The 18501-nt window shown below is 40.4% G+C and overlaps 1 protein-coding gene across 1 annotated transcript in view; it reads right to left on the bottom strand.

Annotated features, from left to right (window-relative positions):
• Emsy (EMSY transcriptional repressor, BRCA2 interacting) overlaps positions 1–16023 on the bottom strand; it is a 75152-nt gene extending 59129 nt beyond the window's left edge. Inside the window, exons 1-5 of the mRNA XM_059270824.1 lie at positions 15695–16023; positions 13945–14053; positions 5780–5879; positions 4389–4463; positions 3122–3163 (exon numbers count right to left, since the gene is read on the bottom strand). Of these exons, the coding sequence (XP_059126807.1) occupies positions 3122–3163; positions 4389–4463; positions 5780–5879; positions 13945–14014 (287 nt within the window). The 5' untranslated portion in view covers positions 14015–14053; positions 15695–16023. The remainder of the gene's footprint in view (positions 1–3121; positions 3164–4388; positions 4464–5779; positions 5880–13944; positions 14054–15694) is intronic.
• Between the last annotated feature and the right edge of the window lie 2478 nt (positions 16024–18501).

Raw genomic sequence — 18501 nt, 5'->3', positions numbered from 1 at the left:
GACAGTGTTAAGAATCAGACTTTCCTTTACAGTTAAAGGTGAAGCCCAATGAATCTTTGCAAAATTTTCTAACTGCCTGCATGGCCAGAGATTCTAAAGGCTTTCAAACACGGAAAACTGAGGCAGTAAACGAGAGGAGTTAGTAAGATGGAAAGCAGTGTATACAACAGCAGGTGTCGCTAATAATATGCACTGTATTTTTATATTATTACCCTTCCTGTTTAAAAACATAATACAAAATAAAAAAAAGCAGAACTGCGGACGCTAAAAGAAATCCACCATTCTTTTACTTTATTTGTATGGTGTGCCCTAGAAGGCACTGAGGCAACTGGACCTTCTCTCTCTAAAACATTTTTAAGTCTCTCTGCTTTAAACTTCTTGAGTAAGTTTTGTTCCAGAAACTGGACCGGAGGTTAAAATAGCAAAAAGCAGCTGCCATATCTCTCATTTGGCTTCATGAAACACCCTAATGATTAGTGTCAAGGTTTAAAATTAATCTAGAAACAACTAATTTTCTTCACTAAATCAGAAATATTTCTTCAAGTTTTGTGAGACCACAGATTCTACAGTCCAGCCTAAACAAGACTCTATATCCAATGATTCTTCAGATTCAAGCAACGTAACCCAAAGCTTTTGTTCAGTGGGCAGTGGAATAATGCCGTAATGGTGATAACGGTGATGTTCACAGTGATGGTGTCGTTAAACTCAACTAAGGGCATGTTACATATCAGGCACTGCTCTACATGTCTTAAAATGTGTGTTAACTCAGTTCTCTCAACAATCCAATGAAGCTGATAGTATTAGCATCTCCATTTTCTAGAATGAGAAACTGAGTCACAGAGAGGCTAAATAACTTGCCTAAGGCTACACAACTAATAAATGTCTCCTTCAACAAGTATATATCATGCTTCCATAATTATTTGTCCTATTCTAAACACAAAGAATAAAAGTTTTCTAGTGGGCTTTATGAGCAGCTTTTTCTTTATACCAATTGAGCAATTATTGTCTAATTACTGCCAACTTTTGCTGCAGGGAATAAAATACAACTTAAAAGGTATTTAAAACAGACGTGACGACACATGCCTGTAGCCTTTAATCCCAGCACTCCCTTGGCAAAAGCAAGTAAACTGAGTTCAAGGTCAGCCTGGTTTACCTAATCAAGTCCAGGTCAGCCAAGGCTACATAATGAGACCCTGTCTCAAAACACAGGAAGGAAACAAAATAAAACATTGTCTCAAAAAAGGAAGGAACGAAGGAACAAATGAAGGAAGAAACGAATGAAGAAAAGGATTAAGTTGAAGAATTTATAGAAGCTGGCAAATCCAGTTAGGTTACTGTGAAAACTATACTAAATTCTTTTGCAATTTAAAGCAGTCCTACATAAGATAAGGAATGGTGGACTTCCTGAGGCCCCACAACCTCACAAATATATTACATAAGCTCTATGTTAACACTAGTTCAGAAACAAAGAATAATACAAAGAAAAAGCTAGAAAAGCATTATTACTAGTTGTTAAATGTAAACTTTCCCAAAGCTAGCATTTTCTGTAATAGCACTTCTATTCTGATATCATTTTATTAGACTATCACTAATAAACTTGTTTAATGAGAGTATACCACACAAATAAAGTGCCTTCTACACTTACCTTGTGTATTGTTTAAATGGTGGCAGAATTTATGGAAGATTAAGAATATGAAGCACATGGACATATGCTATGGAAAAGACAAAGCTTGCAGTGCAAAAAGACAACAACTGCAACTTTTATGAAGAACTCTAAGTCTTCCAAATGTCCACTCATGCAAGCATGCTCAAATAGTAAGTGAATGGGAAATGAAATAACATGTTAGAATTAGGTCAAAAGTTTCTATTTGCTTAGTGATAAGGTTGTAAATATGTGTTAGCTGCACAAGTCATCTAAGAGAATTTAGAAATTAAACATTGTACCTGAGGGTTCACACAGGTCCCCTAAGTTTGTACACTTGCCTGCCTCTCTACTCATCCAAGGACCACAAGGAAGGTGCAAATCCTGCTCTGAGAAAGCCACCTACTAATGAGCTACAGTTGGCAGCAGTTAAGAAAGCTGCATCACCACACAGAAACACAGTATCCTGGGAATGTCTGATAGTTGGCAGAAGCACAGAGATCTGATATTCCAAACTATCACTTTAATCTAATTGTAGAGACAAAGAGTGGCCTAAGCAAACCATGTGAAGCATTAATATTATTGTACCTAAGAACTCAATTATGCTATCAAAGGACAAACACTATCCCAGTCAAGCCGTGAAGCAGAAGGCCTTTAGTGAGGTTTCTCTTGCATCCAGGACCCTTATTCCTTCTGTCCCCCTCCTTTCCTGCTAAATCTTCTGAGCTTCTCATCACCTTTCAAGTACATTCCTTCGGGGCTACACAGCAATTTCAAGTGGGAGAGGGAGGGAGGAGGAGAAGGGAATGCAGTCAGCTTGGATGCATTCCTCTAGCTGTATTTACAGGTCATCTTTGGGTCTCCACTGCTATATCCAATGACAAGTGTTACTAACAATCCTCATTCCCTGACTCTTAGACTCAACAAGTAAATGCAGTATCTAGTCAAACTAAAACCACAATATAAAACACAGAAAGACCTAAGAAGTTTTTTTTTAATTATATACTAAAGTAAACCTTTCCAAAAACGAAATTCATATATTAAAGAAATCAGAAAGAAAGGGAGGGGCGGAGAAACAAAGGTGGAAAGAAGCCAACTCTCAATTATTCATGCTAATAGAGAGAGGAAGGAAAGGGAGAGGTCAAACAGGTTAAAGAAATCCACATATTATCCAAAAGTTATTTTAGCAAATACCAGTAAATTCTTGCACCAATTATTTTTCAGGCCAACTAACAAGTAGTAAAATGAGTTATAAAAATTTTCACCTCCTCTCCCTTCCCACCCTCTGACTAGAGATATTCCCAAGCAGCAAAAATGGCTAAAGGTCGGGCAGTATTAGGAAGGTGAGGAGGGAAAAGAAGGAGAAGCAAGGGGCATGGTTAATTCATAAATGGAGTATGTGCCCCTGAATAATTGAGAGCGTCATTTTGGAAATAAATACAAGAAAAAGCCTGAAATAATAATAACCTATTTGCATACCTGTAACTTGGTCTTTCACCCAAATATAAGGATAAATTCATTCTTAAAAGGGGAAAAAAGGAAAAGGAGACTAAATAAATGTTATCCTTTAAGAATGACACTGATGCATCAACTTACAACTCATTGCCCACAATCCCATTTGAATGCATCTAAGGTATTCATTGCTACTTGATTATCTAGCACAATTTCCTATTACCAGTTCCCAAATTAGAATTCAGACCCAGTTTAAAGCATTCCAATTCAAAAGTCTGAAGCAAATTCAAAAAGGGACACATTAAATTTGAGTGTTTCAACTATGTTAGCCTGACAACTAAACACGAGCTGTCTCTATAGAGAATATCTAAATTTCTACAATGCATACCTACCACGAAAGAAATCTCAGACTTACAGAACAAACAGCAAAACATTCAAACTACACTGTTAAAGAGGTGAGTACCCCATTCTATGTGTTAAGTAAAATGAGGGACAGTGAAGTACAAGAAGCCAACAGAGCTGTGTAATCAATTCAAATTCTGCCAAATGCCTTATGTCATCACATTCTGGTAATGCACTGAGTTCTTTCTCTTTTAGTTTTACGTCATATTAAAACATAAAAATTAAAACAAATGGATTACACTTTAACATTTTATGAAATATTTCTATTATTACTGAAAGGATTACTTTCTGTTCTTCAGGAGGCACTATCTCTCTGTAACTAATGGTTGATTCTGCTCAGTCCTCTGCCACCCTCTACCCAATCTGTCAGTTATAACGATCTGAAAACAAATTGATAAGAAACCTTTACAATTTTATTGTTTGCTTTTTAAAATATATAATTAAGTTGTATTTATATCTCTTAAAAGAACATATATTTTATAATTTTTTTAATCTTAAAATATCTGAAATTAGAGCCATATAAAAATTGTAATGCCTGTTTATAAAGCATCACACATATCAAGTACCATTACAAGAAACCTCCGAGCACCTTTGAATGTCAGGAGGCATGCTACTTGGTATTGAGCTCTGCTTCCAGTGGCCTTAGATTATACAGAGATTACCTTGTAATAGGATTTGACCTAAGTACTTTAAGCTTCCCTAACAAAACGCAAAACAAAAACAAAAAGTAATCAATGGAGTAAACAGTAATCACTATAGGCAGGGTTTCTGAGTATAGAGATACTATTATGATAAAAGACTCAGGGGCCTGCCACACAAAAGGAAGACTGTCTCAAAACTACTTTATACTACATCATTTAAAAAAATCAGGGGTGGTAGACTAATGGCTTACTTATGTGCAATTGTTGTTAACCGTTCATCGTTTACTGCTCTCCGAACTTCAGCACGGTGGCGTTCTGTTGAGATGCTATGAAAAAAAATAGCCATTATAGAACTCTGCCAAGCAGGCAGCTCTTCTCTACACTTTTATTAATGTTTAAGTCAACATCTTTTGGAGGCTGAGGATTACTTTGCCTAATGTGTATCTTCAAATGTTTCAAAATCACAGGAAAGGTTTCATACTGATTCTGTGTAACTGAGGATTATTTATCTGAAAATCTCAGGAAGACAAACTCAGCCTGATATGCAAATTTTCCCATCTGTGAAACAGCAGGCCATGGTAAGACTAGCAGTGCTTCCTGTTAACTAGACATGGTGCTCAAGGACCTCCTTATCTCATGACTGCTGGCAGGAGGACTGGGCACTTAGAAGAAAGTCTTCTAAGGTCTTTTCTAAAGCTTACGAGTCTAATAATTCTATATTCAATGAATATAATAAAAGCAGTAAGAGTGGCAAAATAACGTGTTTCTTTAGAGTACATGCAATGAAACGTGACTCAACTTCAGCTAGGTGCCTTCTACATTATGTTACCAATGGTAAGACTGTGCATATATTCAACACTGATAAATGAAACCAATTTTAAAGATTACATTCATTATATTCATAAATACCCAATACAGTGAATACCACTCTTCTTGTGTTCTTTAGCACTTAACACTAAATTTATAGCATAAACCACAACACTTAAGGACTAAAAGCAGAATTTATGAGGAAACATAAACAAAAACATATGACTGAGAATCTGCTTAATTACATTCCTATATTAATGTTAATTAAACAGTAAGAGACTCTCCATGTTTTCACTTCTAAAAATAGAACAAAATGACTTTAAATGTAGAAAGTAAACGAATTAAAACAGAGAAAGCACAAGATATGAAAATGAATCAAGACAAAGCGCCAAGGAATCCTTTCACTAGAGCTGTCCAATGGATTGAAGTGGCACTCTAGCTCAGGAAAAGGAGTCAACTAGATTTAAGGCAACGACTTTATCACCAGCACCCACTTACATGTTGAGGATCTGGCTTACATTCCTCTTTTCCCTCTAACAAATGCCACTCTACATCCTGAAATTCAGCTGCACAAGCTCTTCTTTCTTTCGCCTCTGTCAAAGGACCTCCCACTCCAGGTGCCCAAAAATACCCACCTTAAACCCTTTGACTGGCTTATACGACAGAGACTAAGTGTCCCCATCTTCTATAGCAGAAAGCACACAACTGGAACAGGGCCTCTAAGCACCCAGCCAACTGAACACCTCTGTCCTTTAATTTGAGAATGAAAATAAATAAACCCCCATAAAATGCGATTGTTTTTATTCACATCACCAAAACTTTCATGACAAATTACCTAAGGACTTTTGAGAGTTCTCCAAGAAGATCTTTCTTTTCCTTGGTGAGATCGCCCTGTGCACGAAGTGCACTGATAACTCCAGCATATGCCTCCAATTCTAGAAAAAGAAAATTATTTTATCAAGATAAGACTTCAATTTTGAATAATGTGGCTACGCAATATTAAACTTTAGGGCAAGAAATCCAAAAATAAACCAAATGCAAAATTTTAAATTCCTTTCAAAAATGTTATCAAATAAAAAGACTTAAGTGTCACTTTCATCATTTATATGGTTTTGTTATACAATGTCTCACAGAAGTCAAGGGTATAAAATGCTTAGAAAAGAAAATCTAAAGAACAGGTAACCCAGCCAGGTATGGTGGCCACACCTTTAAACTAAGCTCTTTACATCTACAAAAACTACCATCCAGGGCTGGAGAGATGGCTCAGAGGTTAAGAGCACTGGCTGTTCTTCCAGAGGTCCTGAGTTCAATTCCCAGCAACCACATGGTGGCTCACAACCATCTGTAATGAGATCTGGTGCCCTCTTCTGGCCTGCAAGCATGTATGTAGGCAGAACACTGTATACATAATAAATAAATAAATCTTTAAAAAAAAAACAAAAAAAAAAAAAAACCCTACCATCCAAGCAATTAAAACATAAAACCTACCATCAAAACGACTAATTAGGCTGGGTACGGTGGTACATGCCTATAATTCCAGCACTCACAAGGCTGAGGCAGAGAAATGGAGAGTTCGAAGACAGCCTAGGATATTAGCAAGACACTAATTCAAAGAAATACAGGCAAGAGAGATGACTCATGCTTGGGATAGATGTATTGGCACTTGAGTTTAATCCCCAAAATCCACTTTAAAAAAGAAAAAAAGGAAAGAAAAAGAGAAAAGAAAATGAAAAGCAGATATGGTAATACATAGTTGTCATCCCAGTGTTGAGGGAGGCAGAGATAAGAGGATCCCCCAGGCTTGCAGGCCATTAAGCCAGCCTAGCCTACTGAACAAGTTCTAAGTGAAAGACCTTACTTTAAAAAAAACTTTTTTAATTAAAAAAAAAAAAAAGAATTAGGTGGATGATGCCTGAGGAACAACATTTGAGGTTGTCCTGTTTTCCACATGCATGTGCAGAAAAATATAAATATGCACACATGCACATGTACACACAAAGACACAAACACACAAGTCAGACATGATAACACATGCCTGTAGTCCCAGTACTCAGAAGGTGAAGTGGGAAGATCGTAAGTTTGAGAGGCTAACTTAGGCCAAACTAGACCCTGTCTCAAAAAAACAAAAAACAACAACAACAAAACCGAATAAAAAAGCCAAAGTATACATATAAATCAAAAGTCCTCAAGCCCTCCCAGCAAAATATGCAGGCCCCTCACTACCACCCAGTGTAATCTCTGTGTAGTCTTCCCACATCAAGTCTAGGTTCTGTGCTACTTTTGGCTAATGGTATATCAGCAAATAGGATGCAGATACTTGCTAAGTACTTGTACTTGTGTTCTTGCTCTCTAGGAATCATAACATCAACAAACTGTGAAGAAACCCAGAAAGAATGGCCACCAAGAGAGAGAGGTTCAGCCACTTCAGCTATACCTAGTCCCCTGCTAAGCTTCTGACTGGGGCTACAGGAAAGGTCAGACAACACCAACAAAAAAGAGGATGGAACAAAGTAATAAAACATCGGGGTTTTTAGCCATTAACACTATGAAACAGAGACACCAGAGCAAACCAGAATGGTGGAAACAAATGTCCAAATTAGAAGTATCTTCATGCTCACATTGTTACAAATATTTGCTATCTGCCCAAGAGAAACGCAGTAAATATGGGTTAACTAATGATAGATATAGGCCTGCAGACTCAAAACTAACCAGTAAGTAAACAGTAGTTTCACTCTGTTCATAGTATTCACAATTCTGTCAAAAGCCGGCATTAGAGAATAAAGTGATAGCTCAACAGTTAAAGAGCATTTGCTGCTCTTCCAGAAGACATGAGTTCAAATACCACCACCTACATGGTGACTCAGAACCATCTGTAACTCCAGTTCCCTAGAATCCAACACCCTCTTCTGGCTTCCCCAGACACCATGCACACACATGGTGCACAAACATACATGCAGGCAAAACATCCATACATACAAAATAAAAATAAATCTTTTTTTAAAGGAAGCCTTATATAGAGGAATGGGCTGAGTAAATGAAGCAGAAATGTCTAGTTCCACGGAAATACCTTGAGTGTGAGCATCCTGCATGTTGAGTATATACTGCATATTATGTAGACACCGCATGGAGTGTCTGTCAAAAGACAAAGCTCTGCTTCTCCAAAGACAAAAAGCAAATATTAAGTTCCAAGAAATACATTTCAGCTCTGAGCAGAGCTGAAAGAAATTACAAAAAAGGAATAACCAGCCGAAAATTCACTATATTAAATGTTTATGCCCCATTAAAATATTCATGGACTGTTCTATTCAACAAATCAATGTTGAGTCCTAATACACATACACTGAAGAGTGTCAAGTCCTGCCCTCAAGTCTTTAACTATAAAATATGAACAGGTCAAAAAAGTCACCAGGCAATCACGACAGTTTGCATACAATGGTAAAGGCACAGGAAAAAAACACGTCATCTGGTTGGAAAACACAAGTTCTCCTCAGGAAGAGACCTGTCCCTGTGGAGAGTCAGAGGACGAACTTCTACGAAAGGAATAGAGAGCAAAAGCGCTGGAAATGCTTCACGTTACTTCAGTAAACTCCAGTAATAATAACTACTTTTAAAAGTTTTACATTAAAGGAAGTAAACTTGTCTGTAGTTGAACAGTCACTAATTCAAATCAAATTACTAAAAGAATATTATAAGAGAGACTACTAAGGAAAATATTTAAATATTTGTAGGTATAAAACAAAGTCCCTATCCTCAAGATGATTAGGTCAAAGTCTAAAAAGGGTATGTGTGTGTGTTAGGTACATGCCTGATAAATAAACAAATTGTCATGAAGGTTTTACCTCACACATGTCAGAAAACAGAGAAAAAGGGAGACAAAAGTCATCTGTGGTTAGACTAAGCAAATCCTTTAATCCCAACTTAAAGAGTTATTTGATAGAACTCAGTAACTGATTATAGAAATGACAGAAGAAAATGAGAAATATTTTAGATTTTGCAAAATATTTAAGGTAATAACAATGCCATAAAAAGAAACAGACCAGAGGGAGAAAAAAGACAAAAAAAAACATTTCCATTTCAGGTTTTATTGTTTGTTTTTGAGACAGTCTTGTATGTGTAGCTCAGACTAGCTTTAAATCCTGATCCTTTTGCCTCCACCTCCTTTGTACCCGGATTACAGGCATGTGCAGCCGTGCCTTATTTAAAAACACACTGTTTCAAAGAAAACATAACTAACTGAAGAAATAGAGCTGGCAAGATGTCCTAGTAGGTAAATGAACTTGCTAATAAGCCTGACGACCTGAGTTCAATCCCCAGGACCCACATAGTGGAAGGAGAAAATTTGATTCCTGAAAGCTGTAGCCTGACCTCCACACATACCACAGAGCATATATGCAAGATCTTTCATGCATACACACACACACACACACACACACACACACACGTAAAATAAAAACAAAATTTATTTAAAATGTAATATATAATTTTTTCTTTTTAGACAGGATCTTACCAAGTAGCCCTGGCTGACCTGGAAATCACTATGTAGACTAGGCTGGCCTTGAACTCAGAAAACCACCTGCCTCTGCCTCTTGAGTGCTAGGATTAAAGGGAGATGCCATACCTGGCTAAAAATGCAATAAAATATTTTAATATGACAAAGTTTCTGACATTACAAGTTTCATTTGAAGCTAAACTAAAAAGTCATGCACAAAATTGGGAGGTGGAAATATCCAACACACAGAACTGTGGCTCTGAAAACATTACCTCAGCTATGCAATTCCCAGCATCCCTGTAAGTAGTTCAGTCACCATTAGAACCTTTACTAACTTCCAAGCTTCTTTCATATTTGTTGACAAGCATGTTTATAGGGATCCTGAGATATCTTAAACTTGGTTTAGTTTCTGGTGCTATTTTATTATAGGGCTAATTCCAGTAGCAAAAAAATATAATGAAGCTGGGCAATGGAGGTGTATACCTCTATTCCCAGCACTTGGGAGGCAGAGGCAGGTAGATCTCTGAGTTCAAGGCCAGCCTGGTCTACAGAGAGAGTTCCAGGACAGCCAGAGGTATATAGTGAGAACCTGTCTCAAAAAACAAAAAAAGGGGCTGGAGAGATGGCTCAGAGGTTAAGAGCGCTGACTGTTCTTCCAGAGGTTCTGAGTTCAATTCCCAGCAACCACATGGTGGCTCACAACCATCTGTAATGAGATCTGGTGCCCTCTTCTGGCCTGCAGGGATGCATGCAGACAGAACACTGTATACATACTAAATAAATAAATCTTAAAAAAAAAAAAAAAAAAAAAAAAAGTATAATGAAAATAATAAATACATGTGAATGCCTCACAAACAAAAGATGTGCCACCCTACTTTTATAAAACCCTAAACCAGGTCCATTTAAACCATTATGTCACTCAATTATACTTTAGTCATAAAGCTCCCAAGTCAGTTAAGTTACAACTCAAGAGTTATAAAAATAAGGCAAAAGAGAGGCAGTCAAAAAGTAGCAAGCATTTACTGCTACTGGTGCCATGAATGTATCATAAATGTCCAGCCCAATTTCTCTTTTTTTAAATTGTATGAATATTTTGCTTATATGTATATATGTCTGTCTATGTACCATGTGTGTGCCTGACGCCAGAGGAACATGGATCTCCCAGAAATGGAGTTACATACGGTTAAGAGCTGCTATGTGGATGCTGAGAACGGAACCCTCTACAAGAGTAGCCAGTGCTCCCAACTGCTGAGCCATCTCTCCAGGGGCCCCTGCCCCAATTTCTTGATAATTAAAATGTTTGGCATCCTCCATTGAAACAACTTACCGCTGTTTCTGAAAGGAAAAAGTTTTAAGCTAACAACACTTTTAAAAAATTTTTGTGTTTGTGGTGTGTATTGGGGGGGTGGGGGGGCAGAGAGACAGAGAGAGAGAGAATATGCCATGTGAATGCAAGTGCCCAAAGAGGCCAGAAGAGGGCATGAGATCCTTGGAGCTAGAGTTGTGAGTAGTTGACATCACGGTTGACATGACTGCTTGAGCTCTCTCCAGCCCTTAACTAAAAATTCTTAAAGATGGTATGTATCTCCTCTAGACTTAGGACTTGGAATTAGTGTTTGAAAGCAATTCAAAGGTTCATTGTCATGACAGTAACTCGGTGGGAGGAGGAAATCTTTTGTCAAACTGCTGTCAAGGTCCACTTTCCTAAGTATCACTGGAGCCAGCAGTTCCAAGGGAGATGGCTGCTTTCTTTAGTACAGAAGCAGCACCCCAGCACCATCTCACACACGGTTTCCTTAAAACTACCAACACATTCATTGCTAGTTATATTTTACTTTTACTTGAATTTTCTTTTAATGCTGAATTGTTTACTGCACCCTAAGCCTATGTCTTCGGTTTCTTCTGGGATATTTTTTTTTCCTGTGCAACTTCCTCTTCTAGCTTAAGAACAACCTGATCCTCTTCAGTGATGATCAATCTGACATGGCAAGGGGAGCCCCCAAAATAGGTCAATTTGACCCTAAGTTCTGTAAGTCCACTGGCACATCTTGGGTGATTTGTTCACTGGATATACTCAGTAATTGAGAATCTACATGTAAATTCAAGAGTTAAGTATTACTCTCTGCATTTTTAAATGTACAGAAAACATTCTCCTTGAGCTGCTGATGCTGTGACTGGACCCACTATTTGGCCTGGACATACATGTTAGTCCCATCTGGTAACAACTCAATAGTACACATAGCTTTTATAAAGAGGCATCTTCCTGATAACTGGTAGCTTCCCAGACATGTATAACCTTGATGGCATGGGCAGTTTCACGGGTATTCATTCTTGAATACCAAAACTTTAACCTCTTGATGTGCATTTTATAGGGTTTTATCATCAAGCCATTTTCATACATCACCCCTAGTCATTTATGGGAAAAACTAGGGGTAAACTTAAAAGTTACTACTTTATATTTAAACCCAAACCCTTGATTCAAGGCCCTTAAAACCCAGAAACCTCAGTCCAATTTACTGTCCTTGTGATCTGTTCATCTAGCATGTTTTTAATTCTGAAAGAAATAGAGTTCAGCCAGGTGGTGGTGGTGGCGCACACCTTTTATCCCAGCACTTGGGAGGCAGAGCCAGGTGGATCTCTGTGAGTTCGAGGCCAGCCTAGTCTACAGAGCGAAATCCAAGAAGGGCAGCAAAACTACACAGAGAAACCCTGTCTTGAAAAAAAAAAAAAAAAGGGGCAGGGGAGGAAAGCGCAAAAAAAAAAAAAAAAAAAAAGAGAAAGAAATGGAGTTTAATTTATAACCAACAGCAAGTTACATTAGTGCATGTCTATAGCCAAGTACCTTCAAAATAGTGATAAAAGTTTACATATAAGTTTAAAAGATTGCCCCCACCCCCCAAAAAAGAATCCTCTTCAAATTTCTAAAATAAGGTTAAGTAGTTTGAAACCCTGGGGGGGGGGGGGGAGCAGACAATATTAGCACTAGGTCCACAGTAGATACAACTTTATCTGAGCTACATATAGAAATCACAACAAAGATTTCCTCTGATGGAAAACTTCAGTGACCTACAAATGTGTCTGAAAGTAGCTGCTTAAACACTATATTCTCAGATGTCCATCACAATGATAGGCTTTTTATTTAATTAACAGTCACTTATTTCACTTAGTGCACTAGCCTCAGGCTACAGTGGTGGTAAATAAGACAAGGCCGTTATAGTCTAAAACAGCATTTTTCATGGATTTTCATTTTAAACCAATGATTCAAATGATTAGAATAACTCTTTTTTTCTCAATATTCCCAAGAATGGTATGTGACTAATACCATTTTTCACACATAAGGAAAAAGTTAGTTCACTATACAAAACACATGCCTTAGCCTTAGGGCTTGCTTCTCTCCCTAAATACTTGTTGAAAAGGGCTGCTATAAATGGAAAAAGAAAAACATTAAATAATCAACTTTAAGCATAAAGTGTGTTTTGTCAATTACAATAATTAATTGGGAAAATAGGCAGCTTGCATAAACTTAGAATCCAGAAAAGGTATGACTCACACATACACATCTATTAAAGTTAGTAGTGTGCTAATATGAGACCAAAAACAAAAACAAAAAAACAAAAATATTGCCTAGAGCAGTATCTCTCAACTTGTGGGTCTCCATCCCTTTTGGGGTCAAACAACCCTTTCACAGAGGTTGCCTAAGATCACTGGAAAACACAGAATCATATTCACATTACGATTCATAACAGTAGCAAAAATACAGTTATGAAGTAGCAACAAAAATAATTTTATGGTTGGGGGGTCACCATGACATGGGGAACTGTATTAAAGGGTCACAGCATTAGGAAGGTTGAGAACCACTGGCCTATAGTCAAATACTGACTACATAACTTACTATGAGCATTACCTTAGGTTTAAACTTCATATGTAAAACGGGGACCCAAACAAAATGAAGATCTATTGGGGCGTGAATATTATGTGAGATGCTGACTTTAATAATACACAACGGGGGCTGGAGAGATGGCTCAGTGGTTAAGAGCATGACTGCTCCTCCAGAGGACCTGGGTTCAATTCCCAGTGAACCACATGGCAGCTAACAGCTGTCTGTAACTCAAAGATCTGACACCCTCACACAGACATTCATGAAGGCAAAACACGAATGCAAATAAAATAAAAATAAATAAATTTTTTAAAAAAGAACACACAATGGCCAGGCTTCCCATTTATCATAGCTCCTTGCATCATAATTCCTGTATCTCACTTACAAATCATTCTAGGCCCTGGGAAAACGGTGAGAAAGCTGAGGACCGTGCTACCAACAGCCATGACCCACACAGAAAAAGAAAAGGGTTACAGAAACATATAAAATAACAAAAATAAAACCATTAGGTAGGCATGTCGGAGCACAGCTGTGGTACTAGCACTTGGGAAGCTGAGGGAGGAGAAAGCCATTTTGAAGACAGTCTGCGCTAGACAGTGAGACCCTGCTCAGAACAAAACAACAAAATTCATACCCAATTTTCGAAGAATTCGTTTGCATTCATCCCTGCTGAGATCCAGAAGGGTTGGCCACACAACAGGCATTGCTGCTTCTGTTTGGTAGCCCCAAAGAGCTTGTCCTCCCTATCAGAAGAAAAACAAATCAAATTACCAAAGTATATGCAAAAGGCCACTCACTTGGAGCTCCATCCACAGGCTATGAAGTAAAACTGAAAAAGATACTACCTCACAACCTTCTTTCATCACCGTGCTTGCCAGGTTCTGACAAATAATCAAACCACCACTTGAGAGCACACGGATCCAGCTCAGATTAACAGTTGAAAACCCCGGGTTTTAGAGTCAAACACTTGGTTCCAGTTCCAGCTTTACAACATAATTAGTTGTTTTATCCTGGTGAACTGGCCTGTCTGAACCCTATTTGTACACGTTTATGGGAAAAAAAAAAAAAAAGTAATCCCACCCGGTTTGTTGTTAGTATAGAAAACAGGGCATGTCAAGTTCTTTCATAGCGGCTGGCATAGAACTTGCCAAATAGATTCTACCACCTGTGCAACCTTGGACCAGTGTCCAGTTTCCTTAATAATAAGTTATGAGATAAAATAAGCAACGGGTAGAGCATGTTATTTGGGTAAATGGAACTTAATAAAGAACTCTTCTCAAGTTTTGGCAGTAAAATAGTCATGAATCCACAAGTTACCCAAAGTTTAGATGCCTGGAATTTCGCACTGAGAACTCCCTAGTCTGGAGGACAATAGGACACAGAACCGGCAGTTCACACATTACTGGCTGAGCACACAGTAGACCTTCCTTAAACATCTGTTAAATTGATAAATGGATGGTTAGCACGAGAGGAGGGTGAATGAATGAATGAGCCAGCTTAGGAGTCAAACACTAAACCGATATAACTCTTCTACTGCGTTCCAGGCTCTGGGCTGCTAACTCCAACTCTTAGCCTCCAGTGGAGCCCCCTTCCCCCTATTTCCCATCGTCCTCTGAGCTCAGAACCAACCCTGAGCAAGCCAAACGGGACGGCGCGCCCCAGCTGGCAAGATGACATAAAGAAAGGGGGTGGAGAGGAGGAAGGGGCAGAGCCAAAGGAATCCGTTCGCTCCCCAAACCAGTCCCCGCCTCCCGATAGGCTCTCGGAGGCGGCCGGCGACCGCCCGAATCAGGCACCACGTCACGGCATCCCAAAGCATCCCCTCTAGCGAAGCTTACGGCGGGGACGCACAGCGAAGGAAAGCCGGGCGGCCGGAGCGCGCTCCGGGGACCGGGGTCGCAACGACTCGGTGCCCCGCTCAAGTGTCAGCGGGCAGCCCGCCCCGCCCCCTCTCCAAACACGCACTCCCTCACAGCAGCACAACAGGAGCAGCCCGCCCGGCTCCTCGCCTGCGCGCCTCAGCGCCGGTCCCAATGTCAAGCCCGCGCCCCCGTGGCCAGCAGCGGGGCTCGGGAACCTTGGTCAGCGTCCGCGCCTCGCGCTCTCCGCAGTGGCGAGAACAACGGAGAAAAAGCAGGGATGCGGACAGCCAGCCAGACGGTCCGGATTCACCCCGGGGTTCCTAGACCTCGAGCTCCGGTGTCCCATCACCAGGGGCGCCGGAGTCCCCCGCAGTCCACTTGAGGGAGCCCCACGATCCCGTTAGGAAACAACGGAGGATGGGGCTGACCGCCCCAAGCCGGGTTCCCAATGACTGGCTCAGCGCCCCCGTACCCTGGATAACCTGCCAGCTCTTCCCAGGACCCTGCCTAAGAGACACCCACCTGCCCGGCCTTTCGGGGCTCATCTAAAAGGCTCCTCCGCCAAGACTAGGGGACACCAGGAATTAGGTTTGTTTGCGGTGCCTCAGAAGGGGCAAGATGGCGACAGATACCAGAGCGCAGGCGCAAGCGCGCGCGGCTCGTCGGGAGGTGTAGTTCGCCTTTCCCGCCTTTTGAGAAACGGGCACTCAAAAGCCTCCATTCGCCCTGTCCTTTTTCCACCGCGTTCGGAAAGGAAAGGACGGGCGTTGCGGGGCCTACTGGGAGTTGTAGTCCGAGCCCAAACTCCGTCCTCTTTCTGTCGCAGCTTGCCGGTCGCGTACGCAAGGAAGTCTGGGAGTGTAGTTCCTTTTGGCTTCTACATTACCCTCCAGTCTCTAGCTTCGCGCGCCTCTCCTCCCGGCCTTTCCCAGCCAATCGGCTGCTCTTTCAGCTAAACGTGTGGCGTCACACGTACCGGCCAAAATGGTGTCGGTGATTGGACCTGAGCTTCGACCTTCACTCTATGGAGGTTAGGGATGAAAAGAACCACAGCTTGGTCCCTGATGAACGGCTGAGGATTAAGGTCCGGTTTCTCAGACTCTTTGGAGCAATCATCAGCGTCCTTCCACCACCAAGACGACAACTCGAGAAATTATTTACGCTACGAGAACTGAGAGAGAGGACCTCACAGTGGCCCGTACCCCCTTCTTGGTGTTAAAGAGTTGCAAGTCGAGGAAGGGAATCCCAGCGTTCTCGGCTTGGGGTTACGCCATGTGCAAAATAGAAAAGTTAGCGATGTCTTGTGCTATATCTGCCAAAGGGAAGAAGGGATTTACTTGAGGCACTACGACATGGTAGGTTCACGTTCTGCCTTTGTTATTATTTAACCACACCGTGTTGTGGAAGTCTTGTCCCCCTGTTTTACAGATGGAAAGAGGCCCAATATATTGTTCCAACGATCCGAAAAATCTAAGTTAGTTTCTAGTATTGTAAATTCCATCAAATTTTGTGGTGCCCTCCCTCCAAATGTAGAACTCTGGTAACATCGGATGCAATGAAAGTGCAGAAATCTAAAGGAATTGTTAGTATGCATCCTGCTGTTAGCAAATTTCCTTGAAAACTAGGGTTACCACTGGAAGGACATCTAGCTCAGTGGTAGATTGCTCATAGAGTATGCTCAAGAACCAACGGTATCCCTGAAGTTGATTCCTAGCACGAAGCGGGAGAGGGGAGTGAGACAAAAACTACTCTGTGGGAATATTCAGATACACAACGTGAATGAAAGTTCTTTTCCTAAATGGGTCGCTACGAATTACATTTGTAATCCCAGCACTGGGAAAGTGGAAGAAGGAAGATCGGGAGTTCAAAGTCAGCGTGGACTGCAAGAGGCCCTGTGAGCAAAACCGTTTTGGGTTTGTTGTTGTTGTTTTGTGGTTTTGTTTTTAATAAATTGTGAACCACTGCATGAATGCGAGTCTTTTCGTTCTCTAGAATGGAGATGTAGGTTAGTCAGGAATAAAAAGGACCATTTAAATTTCCTACACGCCTCTCCTATCTTCCTGTGCACACTGTGAGGTCAGTTGCTTAAGAATACCTTATAAAGTGGTAAATTAAATATTAGTAGAAGACTTTGTAATTTAACAGACATTTCTTTGGTTTGACCCTTGCAGCATCCCCACCAGGCGGGTGTAATTAAGCTTGCTCATCCTGTGAATGGAAAGGCACAGCTGTTCAGGAACTGGTGAAGCAAGGGCTACATGATAGTACCCTGTCTCAAAAGGCAGTAACAAAGGGCTGGAGAAATGGCTCAGTATTTCAGAGCACTGGCCTCTTCCAGAGGGGCTGGGTTTCATTCCCAGCATCCATGTGGTGGCTCACAACCATGTATAATCCAGGAGTTCCTCAGGTGCTGCACAGATGTAGTGCACAACACGAATGTAGTGTACAGACATGCAGGTAAAACACCCATATGCAGAAAATAAATTTTTAAAAAGGCAACAAAAACCTAACTCTTGGCCAGGTGGTGATGGCACACACTTTTGATCCCAGCACTTGGGAGGCAGAGGCAGATGGTTCTCTGAGTTCGAACTGGTCTATAGAACTAGTTCCAGGACAGCCAAGGCTGTTACATAGTGAAGCCTTGTCTCAAAAAAACAAACAAACAAACCTGACTTTTATGATAAGTCAAATATGAGTAACAACTATTGGAGTTAATCCTCCATCTTTTACATAAGTCCTTACAATTACTAACTATATCCCTAGTTAAAAATAAGTCCCTGATGCAGGTTTAAAGGCATCCCTAAGGACCCACATAAGTAAATGACAAAGCAAGGTTTTAAATTTAGGCAGCCTGGACTATCCAGAAGGTTCAGCAAGTAAAGACACTTGCTTTGCAAGCCTGGTGACCTGGATGCAATCTTCAGAAACTACTCATGTGATAGCGGAGAACTGACTTCACAAAACTTTCCTCTGACTTCCAGCATGTACACAGACAAATGAGAGAAGCTTTTATTTGTTATAAATTTGGGCAGCTTGATCCAGAGTCTACACCTTCAGCCAATGGTAGTTCTCAAGTTTAATGTTCAGCAAGACTGCATGAAAGTCCTGGCAAAATGCCAAATTTCTGGTTGTATAATTAAGGCCAGATCCTGTTTCTAACAAACTCCCAAATAACAATGCTAGTGCTCATACCATTTTACACCTTCCCCTTTTTCCTTTCTTTCATTGGTGTTTTTTGTTGTTGTTTTACAGACAAGATCTCACCATGTATCCTAGGCTGGCCTCAAACTTGAGATCCTCCTGCCTCAGCCTCCTGAGTGCTGGGATCA

Source organism: Peromyscus eremicus, chromosome 1, assembly GCF_949786415.1.
Source record: "Peromyscus eremicus chromosome 1, PerEre_H2_v1, whole genome shotgun sequence".
Taxonomy (NCBI): Eukaryota; Metazoa; Chordata; class Mammalia; order Rodentia; family Cricetidae; genus Peromyscus; species Peromyscus eremicus.
The sequence above is the reverse complement of the archived record's forward strand: the minus strand, read 5'-3'. Positions and strand labels throughout refer to the sequence as shown.